Source organism: Monodelphis domestica, chromosome 3 (assembly GCF_027887165.1).
Source record: "Monodelphis domestica isolate mMonDom1 chromosome 3, mMonDom1.pri, whole genome shotgun sequence".
NCBI classification, from domain to species: domain Eukaryota; kingdom Metazoa; phylum Chordata; class Mammalia; order Didelphimorphia; family Didelphidae; genus Monodelphis; species Monodelphis domestica.
Genome location: NC_077229.1, coordinates 274887634 through 274912230, shown reverse-complemented (window position 1 = coordinate 274912230; position 24597 = coordinate 274887634). Strand labels below are relative to the sequence as shown.

At 37.9% G+C, this 24597-nt stretch overlaps 1 protein-coding gene across 2 annotated transcripts in view; it reads left to right on the top strand.

The window, feature by feature from the left end:
• The window catches only part of TMEM241 (transmembrane protein 241), a 172636-nt gene that overhangs the window by 32549 nt on the left and 115490 nt on the right, over nucleotides 1-24597 (top strand). For both annotated transcript variants that reach the window (XM_007487617.3, XM_007487621.3), the window contains exons 4-6: nucleotides 8199-8280; nucleotides 19123-19200; nucleotides 22477-22502. In XM_007487617.3, coding sequence (XP_007487679.2) covers nucleotides 8199-8280; nucleotides 19123-19200; nucleotides 22477-22502 — 186 coding nt within the window. The remainder of the gene's footprint in view (nucleotides 1-8198; nucleotides 8281-19122; nucleotides 19201-22476; nucleotides 22503-24597) is intronic.

Below are 24597 nucleotides of genomic sequence, written 5' to 3'. Positions count from 1 at the left end.
AAATTATGCATCTAAATAGAATAGGATTATCTGTATTACTTTAGCCACAACAGTTTAACTCCCTAGTAACTAAACTTAGATTTACATTAAAGACCATTAGAATAAAAAAAATTATTTTCACTTCTATAGGAATTTGGAAATTTTTTCCAACAAAGCAGGAAAAGTACATACAAAGTCAAATCTCACTTTACTTTTTCTGTTTTAATCTAGTTCCAAAAAGCCACTTCAGATGTATGATCTAAATTATGATTTTGTGGAAACTCACACCACCAGAGATTGTGTGTGTATATGTGTGTGTGTGTAAGTAAAAGAGAGAGTTTTTATTTCCTCAAATTGTTGGAACCTTCTGGATAATATAAATAGGAAAACATGGCCAAAATTGGTTCTGAAAAACACTAGGTGTTACAACCTCAAGGTAGTAGTTTTGGTGTTGCCAAGTCTTTGGAGGTTCATTTGCTGCTGACAGTGGCAACCTGCCAGAGGGTAAATTTTATGGAAGAAAATAAATCTTGCATGTTTTTCTCAAGATTGTGGGGGTAAGGAAATACAGGACATCTTTTCAAGTATGAATCATATGAATGCTTACTGGAATACGAGGGGATAGATCATAACATTGTGTTAAGGCCAGACCTTTCTATATCTATTAGGAAAGCCCAGAAGTGAGGCCATGGATAGAGATTTGTAGCCATTAATGTTTGCAAAACCACTTGCAGGGTGCCCAGCATTTTCAAATAGAGGGACCTGATTTATATTCAGAGTAAGATGACATTTCAGGACCTTAAACTGTTGTCTTTCTAGGACTCAAGAAAGCCAAGAGAAGAAAGCAAAAATCTATCAGTTTCATCAGGACCTCCCACCTGTTGGCATCAGTCCTTAGAGTTTGGTCTCAGCTCTGAGGAATGATTCCTTTCTCTTTGTAAAATGCCAATGATTACTTCCATGTCCTTACCTTGTCTTTCCTGCCTACCATCATGGAGGAAGTATAATCTTCTATATGGAGTGGGAGGAGGATTAAAATAAATAAATAATACTATTTAAAAATATTTTAATAATATTTGATTTTTTCAGTTTCACAGTATCCTTGACAGCAGTATTGTCTATTTCAATTCTCAGATTAATGTGAAAAGATTTCAGAAAATGCCCCTATCCTATGCCTACTAGAAAATAAGTAGGGTCCTGTTGGAGATGGAACCCCTCTTCTTTACCTCATACAGGGTTTTTCTGAGCAGTATTTGTACCGATGTGTGACAGCCAGGGTTCATGTTCACAGCCTAGTAATTTTTGTTTATGCCCCTTGGTAAATGCTACAGGGAATATATGATTTTCCCTGAATAGTGTTAATGGTTATAGTTTTCTCCCAGGATGTTGCTTATTACATACCTTCAGAATGCTGACCTCATCCTTTGTCATTCTGAGCTGCCTATTTTCATACAAGTTTGGAACGAGTCCATCTTTTAGCTTATGATGGAATAGCCCTCCCACTGCCACACTACTATCCCCAAAAGAGATTTTTAAAAAACAGGAAAAGGACCCATAAATGCAAAAATACTTCGAGCAACTCTTTTTGTAGCAGCAGAGAACTGGGATGACTGAGAAACTTCTGATATGCAAATGTAATGGAATGTTATTGTATCTTGACTTGATGAAAGGGATGGTTTCAGAGAAACTTGAGAAGATTTGTATGAACTGATAGAATGAAGTGAGCCAAATTATCTGATAATCCCAACATTTTATTATTTTATTTTTAAAATTTAATTGATTTTCCTATAGTTTCATGATTCTTGTTGTCTCCCTTCCCCCTCCCGGAGCTGACAAGCAATTCTACTGAGTTATTACTACTCAAAATTATTAATATTATCACTCAAAACCTCTTTCCATATTATTCATTTTTGGATAATACCAACATTTTAAAGACAAACAACTGTGAAAGACTTAAGAACTTTGGTCAACGAAGTGACCAAACATAACTCCAGAGGACTCATTATAAATGATATTTCCCATCATTTGGCAGAAGAGTGATGGACTGGGTACAAACAGATGTATGTTTTTAGACATGACCATTTTGTGGATTTGTTTTGCATGGTTATACTTATTTGTTACAAGGGATATTTTTTCTTTTGTGGTGGCACGGAGAGTGGTATTGATGTTAATGCTAAAAAAAAGTAAGAAAAGATTGTCAGTGAATCATTTAAAAAATAAAGAAGAATTTCAGATGGGAACAGAAACAAGCAGGGACTGTGTTGGACCTACTCTTAATTTTTTTTAAACCCTTACCTTCAATCTTACTATCAATTCTTTTTTTTTTAAAACCCTTACCTTCCATTTTAGAATTGATACCAAGTACTGGTTCCAAGGTAGAAGAGTGGTAAGGGCTGGGCAGTTGGGATTAAGTGACTTGCCCAGGGTCACACAGCTAGGAAATTTCTGAGGCCAGATATAACTCCAGGTCCTTTTGACTCTAGACCTGGCTCTTTGTCCACTGTGCTACCTGGCTGTCCCTTCTACTCTATTAAATTTGAATTGTACAAAAACAAAACAAAACAAAACTCCAAGATATATCTAATGGAAACGTGAATATAATAGAAATTTCCCATCCAGCCCCCTTTGCTTTTCTTTGTCTACTGAAATATTCATGTTTGTTGATATTTAAAGGGTTCATAATAAAAAAGAAAAATGAAAAACCTGCCATCTGTTCAGTTCAGTCCACATTCAATAATTCAGGACACAGTTCCATACACTTGTCAATCCCAGTTCTAGTTGACTTTCATCGCATCATATCAGCAATCTCCCCTCCAATTGTGTTAGTGTTGCATTGTCTAAATTCCGTAAGCCTTAAATGGATTTAATATACTTAAAAAAAATTCTTACCTTCCACCTTAGAATCAATACTGTGTCTTGGTTCCAAGGCAGAAGAGCAGAAAGGGTTGAGTGATGGGGTTTAAGTGACTTGCCCAGAGTCACACAGCTGGGAAGTGTCTGAGGCTAGATTCTAACCCAAGACCTCTTGTTTCTGGGCTTGACTCTCAATCTACTAAGCCACCTAGCTGCTCCTTTCCTTTTATTTTTTTTAATGCAGTTTGAACGATGATTACACTCAACATTTGCATATTATTTCTTCTCATATATTGTAAATTTAATTAGGTAGTTTCCCATGTAGTTTGTGAATGAGAGAGGAATTCTTTCAGTCTTGTAAAAAAAGGGGGGGGGGGTTGGAGAGTACAATGTTTTCCTAACTCTTTTTAAAATTTGGTTTGTTTTTGTTTTAATTACTATAATCTTATTTATTATTTTCCTGGTTTGGCTTACTTCACTTTGAATTGGTTCATATCTATTTTCCTTGCTTCCTTATATTCTTCAGCCATCATTTTTACTAAGATTCCATTATATTCATTTACTATAATTTGTTTAACCATTCCCCAATGAATGGGTACCTACTTTTTCCAGTTCTTTGCTATCATAAAAAAGTGCTTTATAAATATTTTGGTGTCTACAGGGACCTTCTTTTTGTCATTGACCCCTTTGAAACATGTGCCTGGTACACTGATTTTTTTTAAAACCTGTATCTTCCATCTTAGAATCAATTCTGTATATTGATTCTTAGGCAAAAGAATGGTAAGGACTAAACATTGGGGGTTAAGTGACTTGCCAAGGTCACATTTGAACTCAGGAACTCCCATCTCTAGGCCTGACTCTTAATCCACTGAGCCATCTAACCATCCCCACATTGACTCAAGAAAAAGCCATGTTGGGTGGGAGACAGAGCCAAAATGGCAGAGTAGGAGGAAGAGGTACAGCCAGTTCTCAGAAAAACTCTTCTCAACTGACCTAGAAAATGCACCAGCTTGAATCTTGATGGGAGGATCCCGCAAAAGTCACAATGAGTCATTTGTCCAGCTCAACATGTTGTAGTGAAATAGACAGATCTGTGGACGCTCAGGACAGCCTCAGACCAGAAGAGTGCTGTATTTGGAGCCCTCCAGTACCCAGGGAGAGTATATAAATCAGGGGGAAAGAAGGTTCTAGATTCAAATCAGGGTTGTTTTCTGCTGAGTTCCAAGTGACAGATCTGGGTGAACAGAAAAAGTTCTTGCACCCAAAAGTGGCATTTCTGGGTAGGATACTGAGAAAGGAGAAACTCAGAAGCCAGTAGCAGTGGTCTGGCTCAGACTTCACACACAAATCAGGATCTCACTTCCAAGGTCCAGCCGACCCTATGGAGGAATAAGCAGGGCAGGCATCTCAGACCAAAGGGGAACTGCCAGTTCTGTCACGTTTCCAGTTGGTGGAAGAGGCTCTCTATTCTCTACCGTCTACCAGTGGCAGTCTACTGTCACTTAGGTCCAAACCCAGTTTAGGAGTTTGCAGAGCTTAAACCAAGGGGACAACAATCAGAATTTTGCCTTGTCTCAGACACTTTGGGGAACCCTGACAGCTTGCAGGTCTCCAGCCTGTCCTTGAGATCCTTAAATAACCTAACCCTCCATACCCCAAGAAGGCAGCAACAGGTTCAGCCCAGATCTTCCTTCCAGAAGTCCTAGCCCAGCCCTAACACCAAGCCCTCAGTTAAGCAGTCTGCTGGAAGAATGGACAAATAAAAAAAGAACCTTACCATAAAAGTCATCATGGTGGCAGGGATACTCGGGATACAGATGCAAAAGAGAATGATGCCAAAACTTTTATAGGTAACAAACAAATTAACGGTGGCTTTCTGTTTTTGTTTCAAGTTCATCCAGAAAAGATGTATATTTTTTAGTATTTTCCTAATTTAATTTAATTTAATTTAATTTATTTTTATTATTTTAATTATTCTCAATTTAATTCCTAATAGTAATTTCCTAATTTAAATGCCAAATAGTAGCATTTAAGCTCAATACAGGGAGCAGCTAGGAGACTTAATGGATAGAGCACCAGGCCTGGAGTCAGGAAAATCCTCTTCCCAAGTTCAAATCTGGCCTCAGATGTTTTCCAGCTATGTGACCCTTGACAAGCCACTTAACTCTCATTGCCTAGCCCTTATTGCTCTTCTGCCTTGGAACCAATACACAATATTGATTCTAAGATAGAAGGTTTGTTTGTTTTTTTTAAAAAAGAAGTGACTTCTTCCTCATTGGAAACTCAAGTAGAGATTGGATAACCACTCACTGGAATTGTTGAAGAGTAAATTTCTGTTATGTGCTGCTTGGAAGAAACCTCTTAGAATCACTTTTAAAAATTAATTAATTAATTTAAAAAATATTTTTCCGTGGTTACATGATTCATGTTCTCTCCTTCCCCTCTACCTTCCCTGCTCCCGGAGTTGACAAGCAATTCTTCTGGGTTATATGTGTATTATCACTCACAACCTATTTACATAATATTCATTTTTGTAATAGAGTCATCTTTTTTTTTTTTAAATAAAACCCTTACCTTCCGTGTTGGAGTCAATACTGTGTATTGGCTCCAAGGCAGAAGAGTGGTAAGGGCTAGGCAATGGGGGTCAAGTGACTTGCCCAGGGTCACACAGCTAGGAAGTGTCTGAGACCAGATTTGAACCTAGGACCTCCCGTCTCTAGGCCTGGCTCTCAATCCACTGAGCTACCCAGCTGCCCCCAGAGTCATCTTTTAAAACCAAAACTCCAAATCCTATAGAATGACTTTTAAGTTGTATTGGACACTGGTTCAATGTCAGCGTCCTTTGTTGCCCTTTGGCTAGCCCAGGTACCAGCACCCAGAGTGTCCACATGGTCAGTGGCACACACAGAGATAATTTCCTGCTTAGGGAGTTGTGCGTCTAATGCAAGACAACAAATATCTCAGCATTTTGCCAAAATCTTTTTGGTTAAGCCATGGCTGTTGTTTTTATTTTGTTTTGTTTCTTTCCTCTAGTGTTTTTGTTTTGTTTTGTTTGTTTGTTTGTAATATATTTTAGGGTAGAAGGATAAATAGACAAGATGTTCCCCAGGATTGTTTTCTTTTCCTTCAGGTCTGCTGGCTTTTCAGCCTTATTGGTGTTTCTTAGAGTATCTCAACCAGCAGGAGTTTGCTTTGTTTCTTTCACTAGAGGGAATCAAGAACAAATATTTGCAACCTTGCTGACCTTCCATACCCAGGCCCTGTGCCTCAAACCGTGCCAGCCGCTGTTTGATTCACAGCCCAGCCTCTTTCCTTAAAGGAGCAGAACCGTCTGAGTATTGGAGTCTACTATCGTCCTTTCTGCTCTGACACCGCTCATGGCTGTTTTGTTTCAGGCTTGTCTCCTCGCTTCAGTAACCCGTGTCAGCTCAGATCAGAGATACTTAGAGCGAAAGCCTTTTCCTGGAAGAAATTGAGCAACGGGCTGAGCCTCCTTGAAACATTAGAGAAGGGTTTGGCCCCAAAGCAGGATTCCGTTTCCTCCAGTGTTTGTCTTGGGGGCGGTTTAGATTTCAGACATCTTTTCACTCTAGTGTGACTGAGCGCCAGGTGTCTCTCACAGGTGATCGGTGCCTTAATTTTGCCTGGCAGTAGGCAAGGAATTGTCTTTGTTTCAGGGTTCAGCCCCTGGAACAAAGGTGGATTTGATCCCGTGTGTGGACGTATGTCTACACACGTGTGTGGGCAAATGCCATTCATGTTGGGCAATTTCCCTTAAGTGACACTTGACGGCGAATTCCCTTTTGTGGGAATGCCTTTTGTGGGAAGAGCTTCATTTGTTTGCATTGGTTGTTAAAATGACATTCAGCATATGGAAACCCATTTATACGTGACAGGCAGCGAGACGTGGCATCAGTAACCTGCCCCTTGGATTGTCCAGGGAAAAGGAATGCTTTCTTGTTTGGGACAAGATGATAGCATGTACAAACTGTAAATCACACAGAAAAGGCGGTTCCTCATCATGCCATGATTGAATCAGACAATTTCTCTTTAGTCCTTGAGGATTCCCAGAAACTGGGTGTACAGGAAATGTCAGATTAATGGTTTAAGCAACCACTATAGGGCCTTGGAGATACTTTTCATCACTCTTCATTTGGCTCCTGTCCTGGGAGGCTGTCATTCTTTTTGTTTTGGTTGGGTGGAGTGGTTTGGTATATTCATCAAAAGAAGCTTTCCTGATCAAACAGAAGGAACAACAATTGGTCTTAAAAAACAACAACAATTTGGCGCTAGTCTGTGGCTTTTATTTTTAAATTATTTGAAAAAAAAAAAGAACAGCTCACTTATTTTCAGAGCTGTAACTAGAAATTTTTGCTCCCAGAATAGTTATAGATCTAGAACTGAAGAGATCTCAGAGGTCATCTACTCCATCCCTTTCATTTTTACAATAAGGGAATTCCATTATTATTATTATTATTATTATTATTATTATTATTATTATTATTATTATTATTATTATCAAATGACCTACCCAAAGTCATACAGGTATTATTAGGATTCCAGGGTGAGCTTTGAGCCCATGACCAGCGATACTACATCATCTTCCCAAAGTCTATCTAGAGGCAACTAGGTGATGTATTGGATTGAGAACTGTGCCTGGAGTAGGAAGACCTGAGTTCAAATGTAGCCTCAGACATTTACTAGTTATTTATCCTTTGTCTCAGTTCCCTCAACTGTAAAATGAGGATAATAGTCTCTACTTCCCAGGGTTGTGGTGAGAATCGAATGAAATATTTGTAAGGTATTTAGTACAATGCCTGGCACATCCCAAGTGCTATGTAAATGTGTATTTCCTTCCTTAAAAGCACCCACAAACAATTCCTGGGGCAGACAATATGGAAGGAAACCTCACAAAATCAGGGAGTATGGGATACTCCTTTCCTTCCTTCGTTCGTTCCTTCGTTCGTTCCTTCGTTCGTTCGTTCCTTCCTTCCTTCCTTCCTTCCTTCCTTCCTTCCTTCCTTCCTTCCTTCCTTCCTTCCTCCCTTCCTCCCTTCCTCCCTCCCTCTTCTCTTTCTCTCCTCTCTCTCTCTCTCCCTCCCCTTCTTCTCCCCTCTTCTCTTTCTTTCTCTCTCTCTTTCCCTCTCTTCCTCTTTTCCTTCCTTTCTTTTTCAAAAGAGTGAGGGAAGGTTTTGCCCAACTAATTTTTCAATGGATATGAAAATATATCTCACAGAACCTGCCAATCACTGTGAAACCATCACTCTTGAACTATGTGGTCTCTCTGCCGGCTCTGCTGCTAATTAATTGTGCCTCTTATGATTGACATGCTGCTTATAACGAATTGTGAATTTTTCCTCCCCCAGGGCCAAGGTTCTCTCATGGCTTCCCTTTTCGATGCTATTTGTGGGGATAATCTATGCAGGTTCCAGGGCATTGTCTAGATTGGTAAGTAATGAAGAAACAATAGTCACTGAGCTAATATATAATTCTTTCTTCTTAAAAAGAAGTTGGTTTTCTTAGCATTATTTCCAGTGCTTGAAATAGCACTCAAATGGTTTTTGTTAAAATCATGATGTTTCCATGCAGATTCAAGTATATCACTAATTTCTTAGATGATTCTTGGTTTTATAAGGAAACATCTTTGATTTTTTGTAGGTTTGACATTTAAATTTGGTGCATAAAAGGGAAGTTTGAGACTTAAAAATGACATTGGATCATATAGGCTAAATTTTCCCTCAGTGGTTATTTTGTGGAAGCAGGCTGAGAGTAGGAATGAGGAGATATGGTTTCCCATTCTGGCTATACCATCATGAACTTGGACAACTCATTCTGTCTCTGTGGGCTTTAGTGTCCTCACCTGGAAAATGAAAATTGAGAGATTAGGTCATCTTTAAGGTTCCTTCTGGCTCTGATTATTTATGATTAAAGTTCTTTTCCAATGGCCATATAGATCCTTTAAATGAATAGGCCAGTTAAATTGAATGTACATCCATGGTGCTTTAGCTCAGAGTTGTGGACCCTTTTTAAAAAATTTTTCATAGCTTGCTGAGGATCTCTGTAGTAATAAGTGCTCGACTGACTTATCTGATTTTAATAATAGAGTGATAACAATAATAGTACAATAATTCCTCATTTATCTGGCATCATAGCAGAGTTCAGTATTCCAGTAAGTGAATTTTTAGCTAACTAAAGCTAATGTCTTTAAACTTATAAGCTTAATATGTAAATATTTTTAAATGGAAATTTTACTAAAATATATCAAATATTTCTTTAATTTCTTCAGAGTCAGAAGACACAGTGCATAGAGAGCTGGCCTTAAAACCAAGAAGACCTGAGTTGGGGGCTTGTGTTTGACACAGACTGGCAATGTGACCCTAAATCTTAACGGCCAGTGTTCTAGGCAACTCTTGTAAACTTTTAAGTTGCAGAAAAGGTGCTGATTGGTATCAGGAGAGGGATTTCTCTCATCTGGGAGTTCCCTATGTCAATGAAATTACAGATCCAGTCCCTAAGCAGAGAATTGGTGGTGTTCAATCATTTCAGTTGTGTACAACTCTTTGTAACCCCATTTGGGGTTTTTTTGACAGATACTAGAGTGGTTTGCCATTTTCTTCTCCAGCTTGTTTTACAGAGGGGGAAACTGGGGAAAATGGGGCAAATACTTAAACCAGGATTTGAGGGATTTGGCCAGGCTCACATAGCTAGTAAGCATCTGAGTTCAGATTTGAACTCAGCTCTTTCTGAATTCAGGTTTGGTGCTCCATCTAAACAGAGAATACAGAACCCAATTTATTCTAAGCAGAAACTACTGAATCTAATGTAATCTTTTCTCTATGATCCAGTTTCAAAGTTATTGAACTATGTTGCATCACTGCGAAGCCCTCTAGGTTTATTGACCGTCACTTCATGACCTCAGGCTGCGTTGCTTGTACATTAGTAGTTCTTTCTTCTCACTAGATCACCGAAGCAGGGTTCAAGAATGAGGAGGGGAGGAAGTCACCTGCTCCTTGATGCTAATGCTTGAGGATTCAGTGAGGCCACCCCAGGCTTCAACTCTATTACAGTGATGAAGAAATGTGGCTTGTGCTTGATATTTGTGAAACATGATGTAGACAGATACCTGATCAGGATTTTAGAAGCCCATCAGAAAGAATAAGCAGCATTCTGAACAATGAGTTGCCTCTTTCTTTTTTTTTTAAATTAAATTAAAATTTTATTTATTTGCTTTTTGGCTACATCAAAATTCCCAGGTACCTCTCTCCCTCCCTCCTTCTCTTCCCATACCAGAGAAAGCAGCGTTTGACAAAGAAAACATGCATATGTAACTTTTTGTATTTCTGTTTATTTCTTTCTCTGGAGGGGGACATTCAAGAGTTATTCTTCAAACATTAGTTCGGTAGCTACATATAATGTTCTCTTAGGCCTACTCATTTTGCTTTTCATAATTTCATGTAGGTCTTTCCATATTTTTTAAAGCTTAATTTAAAAATGTAATTAAAAAAAACAAACCTGTTCATTTCTTTTTGAAAAAAATTTTTTTTTTACCATTTATATGTTATAGCAAGTTCCCACACAAATTTCCCCAAGTTATAGAATTGAGCTTACTGCCCTCCCTCCATTCTCTTCCCCCTCTAGGTGCTGGCAGGTGATTTGATCTGGGTATTGTGTATTATCACCCAAAATATATTTCCATATTTTTCATTTTTGTGCTGAATAATCTTATAAAACCCAAACCCCCAAACATAAACTCAAATTTGCTTTCATCTGCATTCTGACTCTAATAGCTCCTTCTCTGGAGGTGGAGAGAATTCTTTGTCCTAAACCCTCAAAACTGTCCTGGATCACTGTATTGCCGGAAAACTGCTCATCATTTCTTATAGTACAGTAATACCGTCACAATCGTATGCCACAACTGGCTACCCATTTCCCAGTTGATGCACATCACCTCAAAGCCTCTTATAAAGAATACATTAAGTGACTTGCTCAGGGTTACACATCAAGGAAGTGTCTGAGAGCAGATTTGAACGTAGAACCTCTGGACTACAGTCCTTCTGGCATCCGCCTTAGAAAACAGAAAGCAGCAAAGTGAATTGTAAGATGTCATGTTCATTTGGTAGAAAAAAAAGTCTAGAAAATGAAATTTTGACATGATGCTGTCATTGTTCAGTCTTCTATCTAACACTGTAACCCCACTTAGGGTTTTCTTGGCAAAAATACTGGAGTGATTTTTCATTTTCTTTCCTATCTCATTAAAGATGAGGAATTCAGATGAGGAAACTGAGGCCAAAAGGGCAACATTCACCCACTAATAATATATAATATAAATATAAAAAAAAGTTAGTGTCTAAGGCCAGATTTGAACTCAGGAAGATGAGTCCTCACTCCAGGCCAGGCACTCTATCCATTCTGCCACCATGCTGCTCTTTAATGAGATAATCCAATATAGATAATATATATGATAGACTATCTTTGGCTTTTAAACCCCTGTTGTACTAGGGCCTCTTGGTAGGCATACATCCTTCCCTATCTTATCCCTTACTCTTGTCTTTGATCTTTGACATTGTAACTCTCATGAAAAAATATGGTTCTTGGAGAAAAAATGAGAATTTAGAAGTAAAGGTCAGGAACAAGCTGTTCCAGGGAAAGCAACCAGAGCTTAATGCAATTGATTCCCAGATGAGACCAAGGTAGGGAGTGACAGGGTCCAGGGTGCCTTCTCATAAAATAATATTTCTTTATAATTGCCTGAATTCTTCACCTTTTTTTCTGACTATACCCGAGGTTCTACCAGTTAGATATTCTTCTAGGTTGAATAATATTCTTTAAAAAAAATAAAACCATAAAAAAATAAAAAATATTAGATATGAATCAATTCTGGACATAACTGAGTCCTCATCATTATTAGCTATTTTCTCCACCAGAGCTGAATAAAATGTAGAATTTTGCTGTATGACGTACTTTAGTGGGGAGTAGTCATGGCTGGGTGGGCTTGATTGGTGGTTGTCCTTTATCCTGGAGGAGGACCCAAAGGATGTCCCTGGTGACGTCTTTTGCCATACATTGGATTTAAGTGAGGCAGAGTGGCAGAAAGTCTCCCTTCCACAATCACTGAAAAGTCTAGCAGGTGCTCCCCTTGCAGCCCCTTTGTGGCCATCAGACTGAATTGTTCTCATCCGCCCCTTCTGCCAGAGGAAGTCCTCCCATGCCTGGGGTTGGTATCCTCTCACTCAGTGTATCAAAAAACCCCTCCTTGATCCCCTCCTGGATAGCATCCGCAGCAGAGCACACACACAAACTGGGGGACTCTGTGCAACTAACAGAGCCCAAATGGGGGGCGGGGTGCCCTCAGGGACATCTAAGTGGAGAGGGCTGAGGCCACTGTCCCCTGGGAGACCAGGAGAACTTTCCCTTTCTCCTCCTTAGACCCCGTGACTCAGAGCTCCTGGTCATTCAGCACAATATTTTGATTTTTTGTCCTCTTGTGGTCTAGCCTGGGAACCTGACGTTATTGCAATAGTAAAAGCGTTCCAAGTTTTAACAATAAGCTTATGGCCGGACTTTTAGAATGTGTAACTATTTCACTTGTTGGCAAAGCAAATTAGGAACAACCAACACAAAATGGAAAATGGAAAAAAAAAGAGTAAACACTGCAAAATGTCACTTCAGAATTAAAATAGACACCTATTTTGGCCGACTCATGAGTTTATGTAGTTGTAATAGTTTTGTTTCTCTTATTTTTTTAGTGGGGAGGAAAGTACAAATTTGTACTGAGTAACATCAAAGATATTGTGTTTGATCCGTCCTACTGATTTAGTATTTAGTTTTAGCACCAGCTGCTAGTTGTCCCTGTTTAACTCTGGCTTCTGACTCTTTTATTTTTTAACCCTTAGCCACCATACTGTGTATTGGTTCCAAGGCAGAAGAATGGTAAAGGCCTGGCAATTGAAATTCAGTGACTTGCTCAGGGTCACCCAGCTAGGAAGTATCTGAGGTCACATTTGAACCCAGATTCTCCTGTCTCCAGGAGATAGCCACCTGGCTGTCCCTGCTTCTGACTGTTATTGACTATGTCCCTGGACAAGCAGGGTGCCTGGCACACAGTTGACCCTTAATAAATGTTTATCATTGATTACTTATCGATTGATTGAAGTCACTTAACCCCTCTCAGCTTCAGTTTCCTCAAATAGAAATATTATATTTTTATTTATTTATTTCTATATTTTATATATTCCCTCTATATTATTATATATATTCTCTCTATATTATTACATATATTTATATTATATAATATTTATTTAATTATATATAAAAATAAAATCTCCCAGAGTCATTGTAAGGATAAAATGAGATAGTAGTTGTAAAATGCTTTCCACTCTTAAGCACTACATACAGTATAGTAATTATTATTCATCAGGATTATTCTGATGTGAAGTCTTGTTTAAACACAGTTGTCTCACCTGAAAGGTTCTCCGCTCTTGCCACTTAGTTTTATTACAATTATTTATTGTTCAAAGGATTGTTTTTTTGTTTGTTTCCTTTTTGGCCTCTACAGTGGTGTTGTGGAAGGAGACAGCATAGCAGAGTGAGAGTGTCAGACTTTGAGACAAGAAAGCCTGGGTTCAAATCCTGCTTCAGACATTTCATCTTTGTGACTGGGCAGATCACTTACTCTCTCTGAGCCTCAGTTTCCTCATCCGTTGAAAGGGGATAATAATTCTCATAGTACAAACTCGTAGAGTTGAATCCCAAGTGAGAATGTATAGAAAACATGTTGCAGGCTTACATTCTATAAACATCAGCAATAAGGATGATGGTGGTGGTTAGTAGAATGTTGCCCATTTTTCTAGTACTTTCAATGTGTTTTTTGAAAGCAGTATGTCATTAGATCCTTAAAATAAGAGGCGAGGTGGATCATGGGATAAGAACCCGCTTTCCTGATTTGACAGATGATGACGACTGAAGCACAGAATGTACAAAGAAATTAAGCAGCTTATCTAAGGTGACAGGAATGATTAGCTTGGACTCAAACCTGGGTCTCCTGACTCTTAGGCTTGTACTCATTCAGATCCTGCTCATTAGAGGTGCAAGCAAGCACGCAGAATACACTGTTGGAGAGGAGCCACCTTGAGTGGGCAAAGCCAAGCCGTGTCGAGTCCATCTCCTTCTATGCTATCATACCTTCCCCCAGAAACTAATTATCTATCTATCTATCTATCTATCTATCTATCTATCTATCTATCTATCTATCTATCTATCTATCTATCTTGTTGTTGTTTAAACCCTCACCTTCCATCTTAGAATCAATACTATGTATTGGTTCCAAGGCAGAAGAGCAATGAAGGCTAGGGAAAAGGAGTTAAGTGACTTGCCCAGGGTCACACAGATTTGAACCTGGAACCTTCCATCTCTAGGCCTGGCTCTCAATCTACTGAACTACCCAGCTTCCCCCTAATATATATTTTTAAACAAACAAAATCTCTCTCTCTCTCTCTCTCTCTCTCTCTCTCTCTCTCTCTCTCTCTCTCTCTCTCTCTCTCTCTCTCTCTCCACTCTTCAGCATAATCTAGCATTTTCTTAGATTTTCTGATTGAAACAATTTTTTTTAATTTCCTGAATTAAAAAAAAAAGGCAATAAAAATGAATAGGTATCATCCAGCATGGGACTTAATGTTGACTTGACAATGGCTTATCAGCATGACTGGCTACATTCATTCGGGCGTTTGGTAGAGATCGTGGAAGAAGTATTCCCTAACCTAGAGACGTGCCAACATGTGTGTGATGGCTCTGCCATGGGGCACAGTCATTTCACAATACATGACTGGCCCCTGGAACCCTGAAGCCCTGCAGCAGAGCAAAAGCACCTGGGACAGAATCGGATGATAAGGGCATCTCTTTTTAGTGCTGTGGACCAGATTTTCTCTCTTCAAACTCACAACTGACTTACCTACATCATTAGCTAAAGGAACAGTTATTACAGAGATCCTCTGGGATGCTCTAACTTGTCCGGGTCCCTAAAGTCCCCACACGGTGATGCGGCAGTCAGGGTTGTCGGAGGAGGAGAGACAAGAGAGCCATTCACTCCCTGGGTATCCGGAGCCTATGTCTCCTACCTTCCCGCACTGAGTAAGCCACGGAGAGGATGCTCACTCGGGCTGCTCCCAGGAGGAATTATGGTACTTCTTTCATGGGGCCATAGTTGTTAGTTCTCCATAGCTAATGGATGGTCTTTCCTAGCCCCTCACCTCTTCTAGACCTCCTGGTTTTCCTTCAAGAATTTCTCTCAGGGGGGCAGCTGGGTGGCTCAACCCTTACCACTCTTCTGCCTTGGAGCCAATACTCAGTATTGATTCCAAGATGGCAGGTGAGGTTTAAAAAAAAAAAGAATTTCTCTTAGAACATTGTATTCTTCACTGCAAGCAGGCTGATGATCAGAAAGCCCACTCCCCATTGGTACAAATATCAGGCGATGTCCTCATGGCTTTGGTCATCCGTCCCAGAGAGGTTTTCTCCTTTAGGAAAATAAGGTCAGGACTTAGGTGGGTATTACAAGTCTGGGTGAAGATTTACAGACAGGGGGTTTGGCCACCTCACTCATCCTTTGATCCTGCTTTTCTGACTTCATATCAGGGGTTCTGTCTCTGTTTCTTTGTCTGTCTGAATCTCCCCCTTTTCCTCAGTCTCTAGCACAAAACTTAGTCAACAACAGAGAACTGGAAATTGAGGGGATGCCTGTCCATTGGAGAATGGCTACACAAATAATGTGATTGGATACATAGTATTGATCATAAGTCAGAAGAAGGTAAGCGTTCTTAAAAAAAAAAAAGGATGTTACCTTCAGAGAGTGAACTAAAAGATGACTTCATTTGTACAAACATGGCTGTTTCCCAGACGATGCCTTCTGGGATGCAGGATGGGTAGAGAAGACCTGGGATAGGACTTGGAAATAAATTCTGTTAATAAATAAAAAATGAAATAAAATTAAGAACACAAAGCCTCATTTGATAAGTACATCAAATATTCTGAAATAAATTCCATTTCCAATTAAAAAAAACATTCAATAAATGAGAAAGAGAGAGAGAGAGAGAGAGAGAGAGAGAGAGAGAGAGAGAGAGAGAGAGAGAGAGAGAGAGTGTGTGTGTGTGTGTGAGAATCCACAGAAAGGATGAAACCCATGTGGAGTTAGTTAACTTAGCTGGGCAAACTGGAGCCAGTGTTGGCTCTAGGGCACATTTTTTTTTAATGGCTCCTAAAACTAATGCTGCATAATGTAAGTCGACTCCACAAAGGATAAACGTGTAAATTTTGGTGTCAGATTCTCTGGAATAGTGTTTTCCATAGTATTTTTGCTGTGGAGGTGATGGTGTGCAGGGCTCAGAAGGTGGGGTGGCAGTGGGGGCACAGAGCCCAGCTGTGGAATTAAAGCTGTTTTTATACCACTAGTTGTACTTTCCTTCTTAGTAACGTGTAAGAGAAAACAGCTGGCTTTTTAACTGTCTTCTTACACTATGTAAAAGGATTGAATACAACCTTTATAAAATGGTGGCAAGCAGTTATTAAAATTAGGTTGGTGTTGGAACTTATTAAGGACTAAAGGAAGGATTATTAAAGATTAGAGGAAGGAAAGGATAGTTGAGGCCAGAGACACAGAACCTCATGCTTAGAAGCCATCTGATCCAACCAACCCTGATCAAGAATTTATTTTGAGACAACATCCCCAATAAGTGGAACAAACCAAGGATGTGGTGTCAAAGACTTGATTTTGAGAGTCTTGACTCACCTATTTTCCAGGAATGTCACTTTGAACAAGAATGTTATAGCTCAACAAACCTTGGTGTCCTCATCTGTAAAATGGAGATAATTATAAAATTAAAGAATCATGAAATCCAAGAATAAGAGGTGATAAAAAATGGGAGATTATTACTTGAGTAAAAGTCAAAAGAAGGGAGAAACAGAAGTGTTTTGTTTTTCCTTTGGAGTATACTTAAGTTTATTTGGATAGAAGGAAGAAAAAGAATTTGGGAAACATGATAGTTCCAGCACAGAGGTAAGTGATGGGAACTTAAATTATTCTGGCATTTTGTTTGGAACTCTTTCTTCTGAAAGTAGAACAACCAAGAGCTTCTTTTTTTAAATTCTTATCTTCCATCTTAGAAACAATATTGTGTATTGGTTCCAGGGGAAAAGAGTGGTAAGGGCTAGGCAGTGGAGGTGAAATGACTTGCCCAAGGTCACACAGGAATTGTTCAAATCTAGATTTGAACCCAAGATCTCCTGTCTGTAGGCCTAGCTCTCAATCCACTGACCACCTAGTTGCTCCCAATGGCTTGTTTTTAGCTTTAGTAATAACTAAAGAAAAAAATCCATCAAAACTAAATAATATATAACAATAACAACAAAAAGCTGATATTATATTCCATCTTCAATACCTGTGGCCCTCTGACTTTTGCCAATGGGTGGGAGGACGTGTCTTCTTTTATCTTTTTGTTGAGGCCAAGTTTATTCTCTTTCATTTTGCAGTGTTCATTTTTTAAAATTATATGATATCCTTGTTTTTTTTTTATTGTAAATTTAAGAATCAAAAAGCCCCACAAACATTTCTGTATGCAAAGAAGATAAGGGAAAAAAAAGAAACCAGTAGGTGATCTCATAAACTTTTGTTACATAGGATTTTTAAAAATATTTTTTAATTTAACAAGGTAGTAACAACATTGCCCTGCTTGTTCATGTCCCTTACTGAACTTACTTTAAAAATTTTTCTGTGTATTTTTAATATTTTATTGGTATCCTTTTTTATCTCCCCACATCCCACCTTCCTGTGGTACTTCCTTAAGGCAAATAATTTAAACAATAACAACTACAAATCAGTACATTGGTCATGGCTTGAAATTCTCTTTGTAATTCTGCAATATTCATTTTCAGTTGTTTGTAACTGTTGCTCCTTACATTTACGTTTTTGAAATTTTAGACAATCATTTTATTGATTCACTTCGTATCAAATCATGTGAGTCTTTCTATGCTTCTCTGTCATCATCATTTCTTAACAGCAGAGCATTCCCTTACACTTGTGTAATGCAGTTTGTTTAGCCATTCCCTAATATGTCTTTTGTCAGCAGGGACTGTCTTTTGCCTCTTTTTGTATCTCCACAAAAAGGGTTTGTTTGTTTGTTCTAGACATATTAAAGAGAGCGGAACATGGATGAAGGACTGGAGTGGATGGGGTTTTCGATCAGAGGTTGGGAGGATGGCAACACCTTTAGTAAATGTTTGCTGATTAATTGAGTATTTTGCTTTTTCCTGCCAGAACACCAGAGATGGTTCAAGGCGATTCTGTCATGAACACTGGGACAAGATCTCTGGACACATAGCTAGTAAACTGAGACAAAGGAGTATTAGATAGAGTACTTGAAAGTAAGGGAAGACTGAATGCTTTCCTATCATATTTTCCTTTTGAATATTAACTAATAAGAGCCAAAAGTATATTTTGATTTTCTTTTTTTACTATTTTTTTAGAATTTTACCTTTAAAAGTTTGAAAGCTTTGAGTTCAAACTCTACATCCAGCTGTACACCTGACTTTGACATAGATAAACCAGGGTGATAAAGATTTTAGATTCAGTGTTATTAATTATTAACCAAAGCTCAAAAGAGTGATGTAGCATAGTGTTCAGAAAGGTGGCATTTGAATCAGGATTTGAGTTCTGCCTTTGACACTCTGAAACTCAAAGCCCTTTGAAGACCATATAGATATTACCACTGATGTCAATTTTGCTAAAGCATTTCAGGGAGGAAAGAATACTGGAATCATTGTCAGAATAGTCCCTCACTTTAAGTTCTGGCTCTGTGTCTGAGTGGATCAATTCTCTGAAGAAATGGCAAATCATTCCTGTATCTTTGCTAAGAAAACCCCAAATGGGGTCATGAAGAGTCAGAAATGACTGAAAATGACAAACAAAAATGCTAGTCTTTATAAGTAATGTCCACAAAGTAGCTTTAGAGGGAAAACGAGGTGAACTTGGGAGCTTTCTATAACTCCAACTTGAAGAATACAGTATGAATGACTAAGGTCTTTTCTTTGTCAACTGATAAGAAAGCTTCCATCATAAAAGGGATTATGATATCTTGTCATAAACAAAATTAAAAAAAGTGTTTATGCACTGTAGTGCTGGAAGAGCCTACATTTTGGTTTCACTTGTTGATTTTTTCCTTAAAAATCAATGCACTTATACTAAGAACATTGCTGGAAAAACATACTGATTTCTGATGATAGCTTTCCTGTTTTTCTTTGCAGTCCATTCCTGTGTTCTTCACATTTCACAATGCTTCGGAAGTTATCGTCTGTCTGTACCAGAAGTGCATTTCAAAAGAGGTAACTAATTGTGTAAATGAGCCATGCCTCCTATGCTGTTGTAGACAGAGAAGAGGTTGATAATGCCCAGTGGAAAGTTTAGTTGTGTTCCATGCCTTGGATTTACTGTTCTGCCCTACAACTCTCTAGTCAATTGTCATTACTTTCAAGGATAAAGTTTTTGACCTTTTAGGAAACAAAAATTTTATTGGAATGAGAAATACTTTACATTTACATAGAGTTTGACCTGGCCTCTTCTCTCTTTTCTATCATTCCTCTTTATTTTGGTATTTTTATTAATTCTTTTAAAACTTTTAGCTTCATTTTTAAAAGTCTATGCCAATTTAAAAGAGAATAGGATATATTCACATTTTCATGTGCACATCTGCCAAGATGTGACTATAAAGTAGGCACTTGGGGGAACAACCACCCCGTTACTTAACAGACATATCTTAAAGACTGAAGTATTTTGATACTCACTGTCTCTCCAGTGTGTATGTAATGCCTTCACTGGGTTTAAGTTTGGCTTTAGAAAAGTTGTACTCCTTTTTTTAGGATAGTGAAGTACTGTTTAGCATTTAAGTGCTTGAAGGAATTAACTGATCTACTTACCTCCCTAACTTGCCATCTAAGCAAAGGGGAGAAGTAGATCATTAATGAGTTATTTCATGTATAGCAATATAACTCAATCCTTTGTCTACTCACCATGGTTCTAATTCTGAAGTCATCTGATCAAAAGATTACCTGAAAGCAAAGGGTTCACTCCTAGAAACTGAAAGAACATTTTTTAGTCATTGGATTGATTTTCAAGCCTTAAAAGATGAAATTTACTAAAATAACGCCTTGAAAAAGCATATATGTTTCTTCTGGACAAAATGTGTAATTCTAGAATACTTTAATTTCACAGCCAAAATGGATGGGGATCAGAACTCTGTATCTTTTCTCTTTTAACCAAACTATTTAAGTGTTAGGGGGCGTGTATTGACATATTAGAGTCCTATTGGTATATTGTATTCATGGATTAGTTATTTAAACAATTATGGCCCAAAATCTTTAATTAATTAATTAAATTTACTTTATATAAATATTATATATTATATAAATTATAATTTACAAATATTATATAAATAAATATTACAAGTACCTAAAAATAATTTCTTTATTTAATTATTTCTTTAGTAACTACATATGGTAGATTGCCCAAAGATATCATGTCTGGGATGTAATTTACCCATTTCATAAATTCACAAGACCTATCCCTGCAATTTGGATATATTGCCACCAGGTGACAGTGACAAATAATAGTTGTGCTTTGTCTGATCAAAAGGGCATAGATGGGATCACTGTAGTAGAGAGAATTCTTTACAATAATGAACTCAAAGTTTTTTGTTGTCTTAAAGAGTGCAAAATTCATCAGACTTCCCTCCTACCTCCAACCCACAACAAACCACTAAAACTTGTTTTTTTTACTTTCATGTAAAATCTTAAGGGCATCTTAACAGCAAATGAAATGTTCATCCTACAGTAATCTTTTTGGGGACTTTTTTTTTTTTAAAGAGAATTCCTTTATTTGAATGGAAAATTGAAAATGTAATTTTTCCTTATATAGGTTAAAGTGGTGTGTGTGTGTGTGTGTGTGTGTGTGTGTGTGTGTGTGTGTGTGTGTGTAGAGGGCTCTGAAATATTGTTTCCATTTTTTATTGTATCCATTCTCCACTTAGCTGTCAAAGGGATCTAACTAAGACCTAGTCTGACCACATGAACTCCCTGTTTAATAAACTGTACTGGTATCCAGTTTTCTTCAGGATCAAATACAGACTCCTCTGTTTGGCATTCAAAGTCCTTTATAATTTGGCCCTTTTTCCCATTCCTGTGTTCCAATCCCTTATTTCCTTTTTCATATGCTGTGATCTGGTGACACTGGCCTTGTTCTTTGTACAATCACATCTCTTAGCTCTTGCATTTTTCCTCTGGCTGTCTCCCATGTCTTCTAGAATGCTTTCCTTCCTTATCTCTGCCTCCTGACTTCCTTGATGTCCTTCAAGGCTTAGCTAAAATCCTGCCATATACAAGAAGCCTTTTCTGATCATCCTTAATTCTACAGCCTTCCCTCTATTGATTATCTCCAGTTTATCCTGTACATAAGTGATTTGGACATAAGAGTTTGCATGCTGTCTCTTTCATGAGACTGTAAGCTGCAAAGCAGGGCTGGAATTTTTTTCTTCCTTTCTTCATATTCCTAACATTTAACAACCTGCCTCTCTCATAGTAAATGCTGAATGGTTAATGTGTAGATATAGCCATGCAGAGGTTGCATGGATTTCGTAGTTAAGAGTAAAAACAAAACAAAACAAAAATCCTCCTTGATTTGTAAATTCAGAAAGATTTTGTTTAAAGTGGCTCATCATCCCAGATCTGACTCATTCTTCTTCTTATTAGGCAATTTCACTAAATTTCACTGAATAATTAGGTTTTAAGCTTCCTCTATTAGTGTATTTTATTTACCATCTGCCTTAGAATCACTACTCTATATTGGTTCCAAGGCAGAAGAGCAGTAAGGGCTAGGCAATGGGGGTTAAGTGACTTGCTCAGGGTCAAACAGCTGGGAAGTGTCTGAGGCCAGATTTGAACCTAGCACCTCCCATTGCTAGGCCTGCCTTTCAATCTGCTGAGCCACCTACCTCCCCCCTATGAATGTATTTTATTTTAGTTTTTTTTAAAGTTGATTTAATTAATTAATTATTTTTGAATATTTTTCCATGGTTACATGAATCATGTTCTTTTCCTCTCCTCTTTCCACCACCTTCCCATAGCCAATGAGCAATTCCACTGGGTTTTACATGTGTCATTGATCAAGATGCATTTCCATATTATTAATATTTGCACTAGGGTGATTGTTTAGAGTTGTGCAAATAAAAATTTTTGCTACACCTGAACTACATTTACCCAGTATCCTTTTAAGTTACGTCCTCATTTTATGTAGGGAGGCTTGGAAGATCAATTTGTCTGAGACCCATGCTGCGGGACTCTTTTGAGTTTGGGTTTTTGGTAAAGCATGGCAGGTGTGGGTCTTTCTGGCTCTGTGCTCTGCTTGCTTGGCTGAATTCACTACTTTTTTATTTACTTTATTATTATTAAATCCTATATAATAAATACTTTGAGTATTTATTCATTTTTAATCTCACAGAGTCTACACCCCCAATTATATCCCCATATGAATGTATTTTAAATCTGCCTCCTTTCATTATTATTTTTGAAGACATGCGTTTTAATCTTGGTCTCTTTATTTTCATACAGCCTACATCTCCTGCAAAGATCTGCAGGTAAGTCAAGAAGTCTCAGAGTCTAAAACTGGACATTCATGTTCACTTTGATCCAGAATAAATATTTGTATTTATCCCACTAAAACAGAGACATTAATAGATGATGGATGCCATCATATTTCATATAGCAATCATCACCTTTTACATTGTTCATGTAACTTATTATTTCTTTTCCTCAAAGAATCATTAGATAATTCTTCCCAGGAATGGCAGGATTCACTGGGCCAGATTTTAGCTGTTGGAATGCAAACATTTAATAATAAACTATTGTGGAATAGTAATGTGCAGGCAAAATAAAAATAAGGGGAAAACTGTTAGCATTTCATAAAAGTCCTCACCTTCCTTTGGGTCTTCACCACTTCCAAGATGACCAGCGTGGTGATATGGAAAAGAACATTGGACATGAAGCCAGGAGACTAAACCCGGCTCTGCTGTGTGGTGTGATGCCGAGCAGGGAGCCGAACCTTGAGCCTTTGCTTCCTTTTCTCTAAAATAAAGAGGCGAGGCCCACCGATCCCCGAATTCCCTCCCGCTTTTCTAATTTTGTGGTTCCAACCTGGGCTGGCCTTCCTCGAACCAATTTAGCCTCCTGTTCTATAATATAGAAACTGAAGCGATGAAAGTTTTCTGATTCGGGGATGCAGGATTGGTGGCTGCAGACATTCCGTGCCTCCTGCTCCCTGGTCCAGGGCCAACCACGCTCCTCCTTGATTCCCTCCCCATCCTTGCTACTGCTGCAGGGTACAGAAGAACCAGAATTCCAGGCACACCCTTTTTATTCAAGGAGAGATTAGTGAGGATTACCGGGAGGTATTAAAGATCTCTTATGCCTAATTGCTACTTTCTTCCAGATATAATCCAAAGATTTAGCTGAGGCTTGCTGGAGAATTTGGGGAGGAAGGGAGTGGGCAGCCCACTGGAGCGTTTTATGGGTCACTTGGGGGATTTCGTGATTATCAAGCTGGACACTTGTTACTGATCAAAGCCCTTCCTTGCCTTCCAATCTCATGTTCTTCCTCTTGTTCTGTCAGTTGTCCTCAGAAAATCTGCCTAGAGAGCCAGAGGCATTCCTCTCATTCTTTTACTATATTGAAGGGCAGAAATGTAGGAAAGGAGCAATCAATTATTTCTTTTTCTGATTACCTTTCCCACTTCAATCCACCATTCCTCACTCCTCCCCTTAAAAAAAAACCCAAGCCCCAAAATATCCATGGAGGACTTTGGTAGACAGAACATTTTATATGTTGACTCCATCCAGGGCTATCTGGAATTTATTGAGTAGGAATGAGAGGTATGCACTGTATTTTGTAAAAATTGTATTTTTTATGTAGATACCAAATCAACTAGCTATTATTTTATACTCATATCATATTATTATATAATAAAATATAAATATTATTAAATTATATTATAGTATAACATTACATTTATATTATTGTATATATACTATATTATAAATATTATTACAAAATATAATATAAGCACAAAATAAAATATAAATCAATATTATAATATATAATATGACTATATTATAATATATAACACAATTATTATAAAATAGTAATATGAGTATTACAAATAAAATATTATATTATTAATAATAATGACTTCTAATAAACCTGCTATTAAATCAAGCAACACTCTATTTTGCATCTGCTAAATCAAATTCTTTCTTCAATAGCTCATGTTTATATAGTGCTTTGTTGTTGTTTTTTAAATATAAAGCTTTATATATAAAGGCTTTTAAAGCACTTCCCTCTCAACAATGGCAAAAGATAGGAATGGACAATTTTGAGTTGAAGAAATCAAAGCCATATCTAGGTATATAGAAAAATGCTCTAAAATCACTACTGATTAGAGAAATGGCAACCAAAGCAATTCTGAGATATCATCTCATGCCCATCAGACTGGCTAAAAATACTAAAGGACAAAATGATAACTGTTGGAGGAGATGTGAGAAAATAGAGACACTAATAAACTATCAATCCAACCATTTTGGAGAGCAATTTGGAATTACACCCAGAGAGTTATAAAACTGTGTGTATTCTTAGACCCAACGATTGTTGACAATGTTTTCCAAAGAGATCATGGGAAA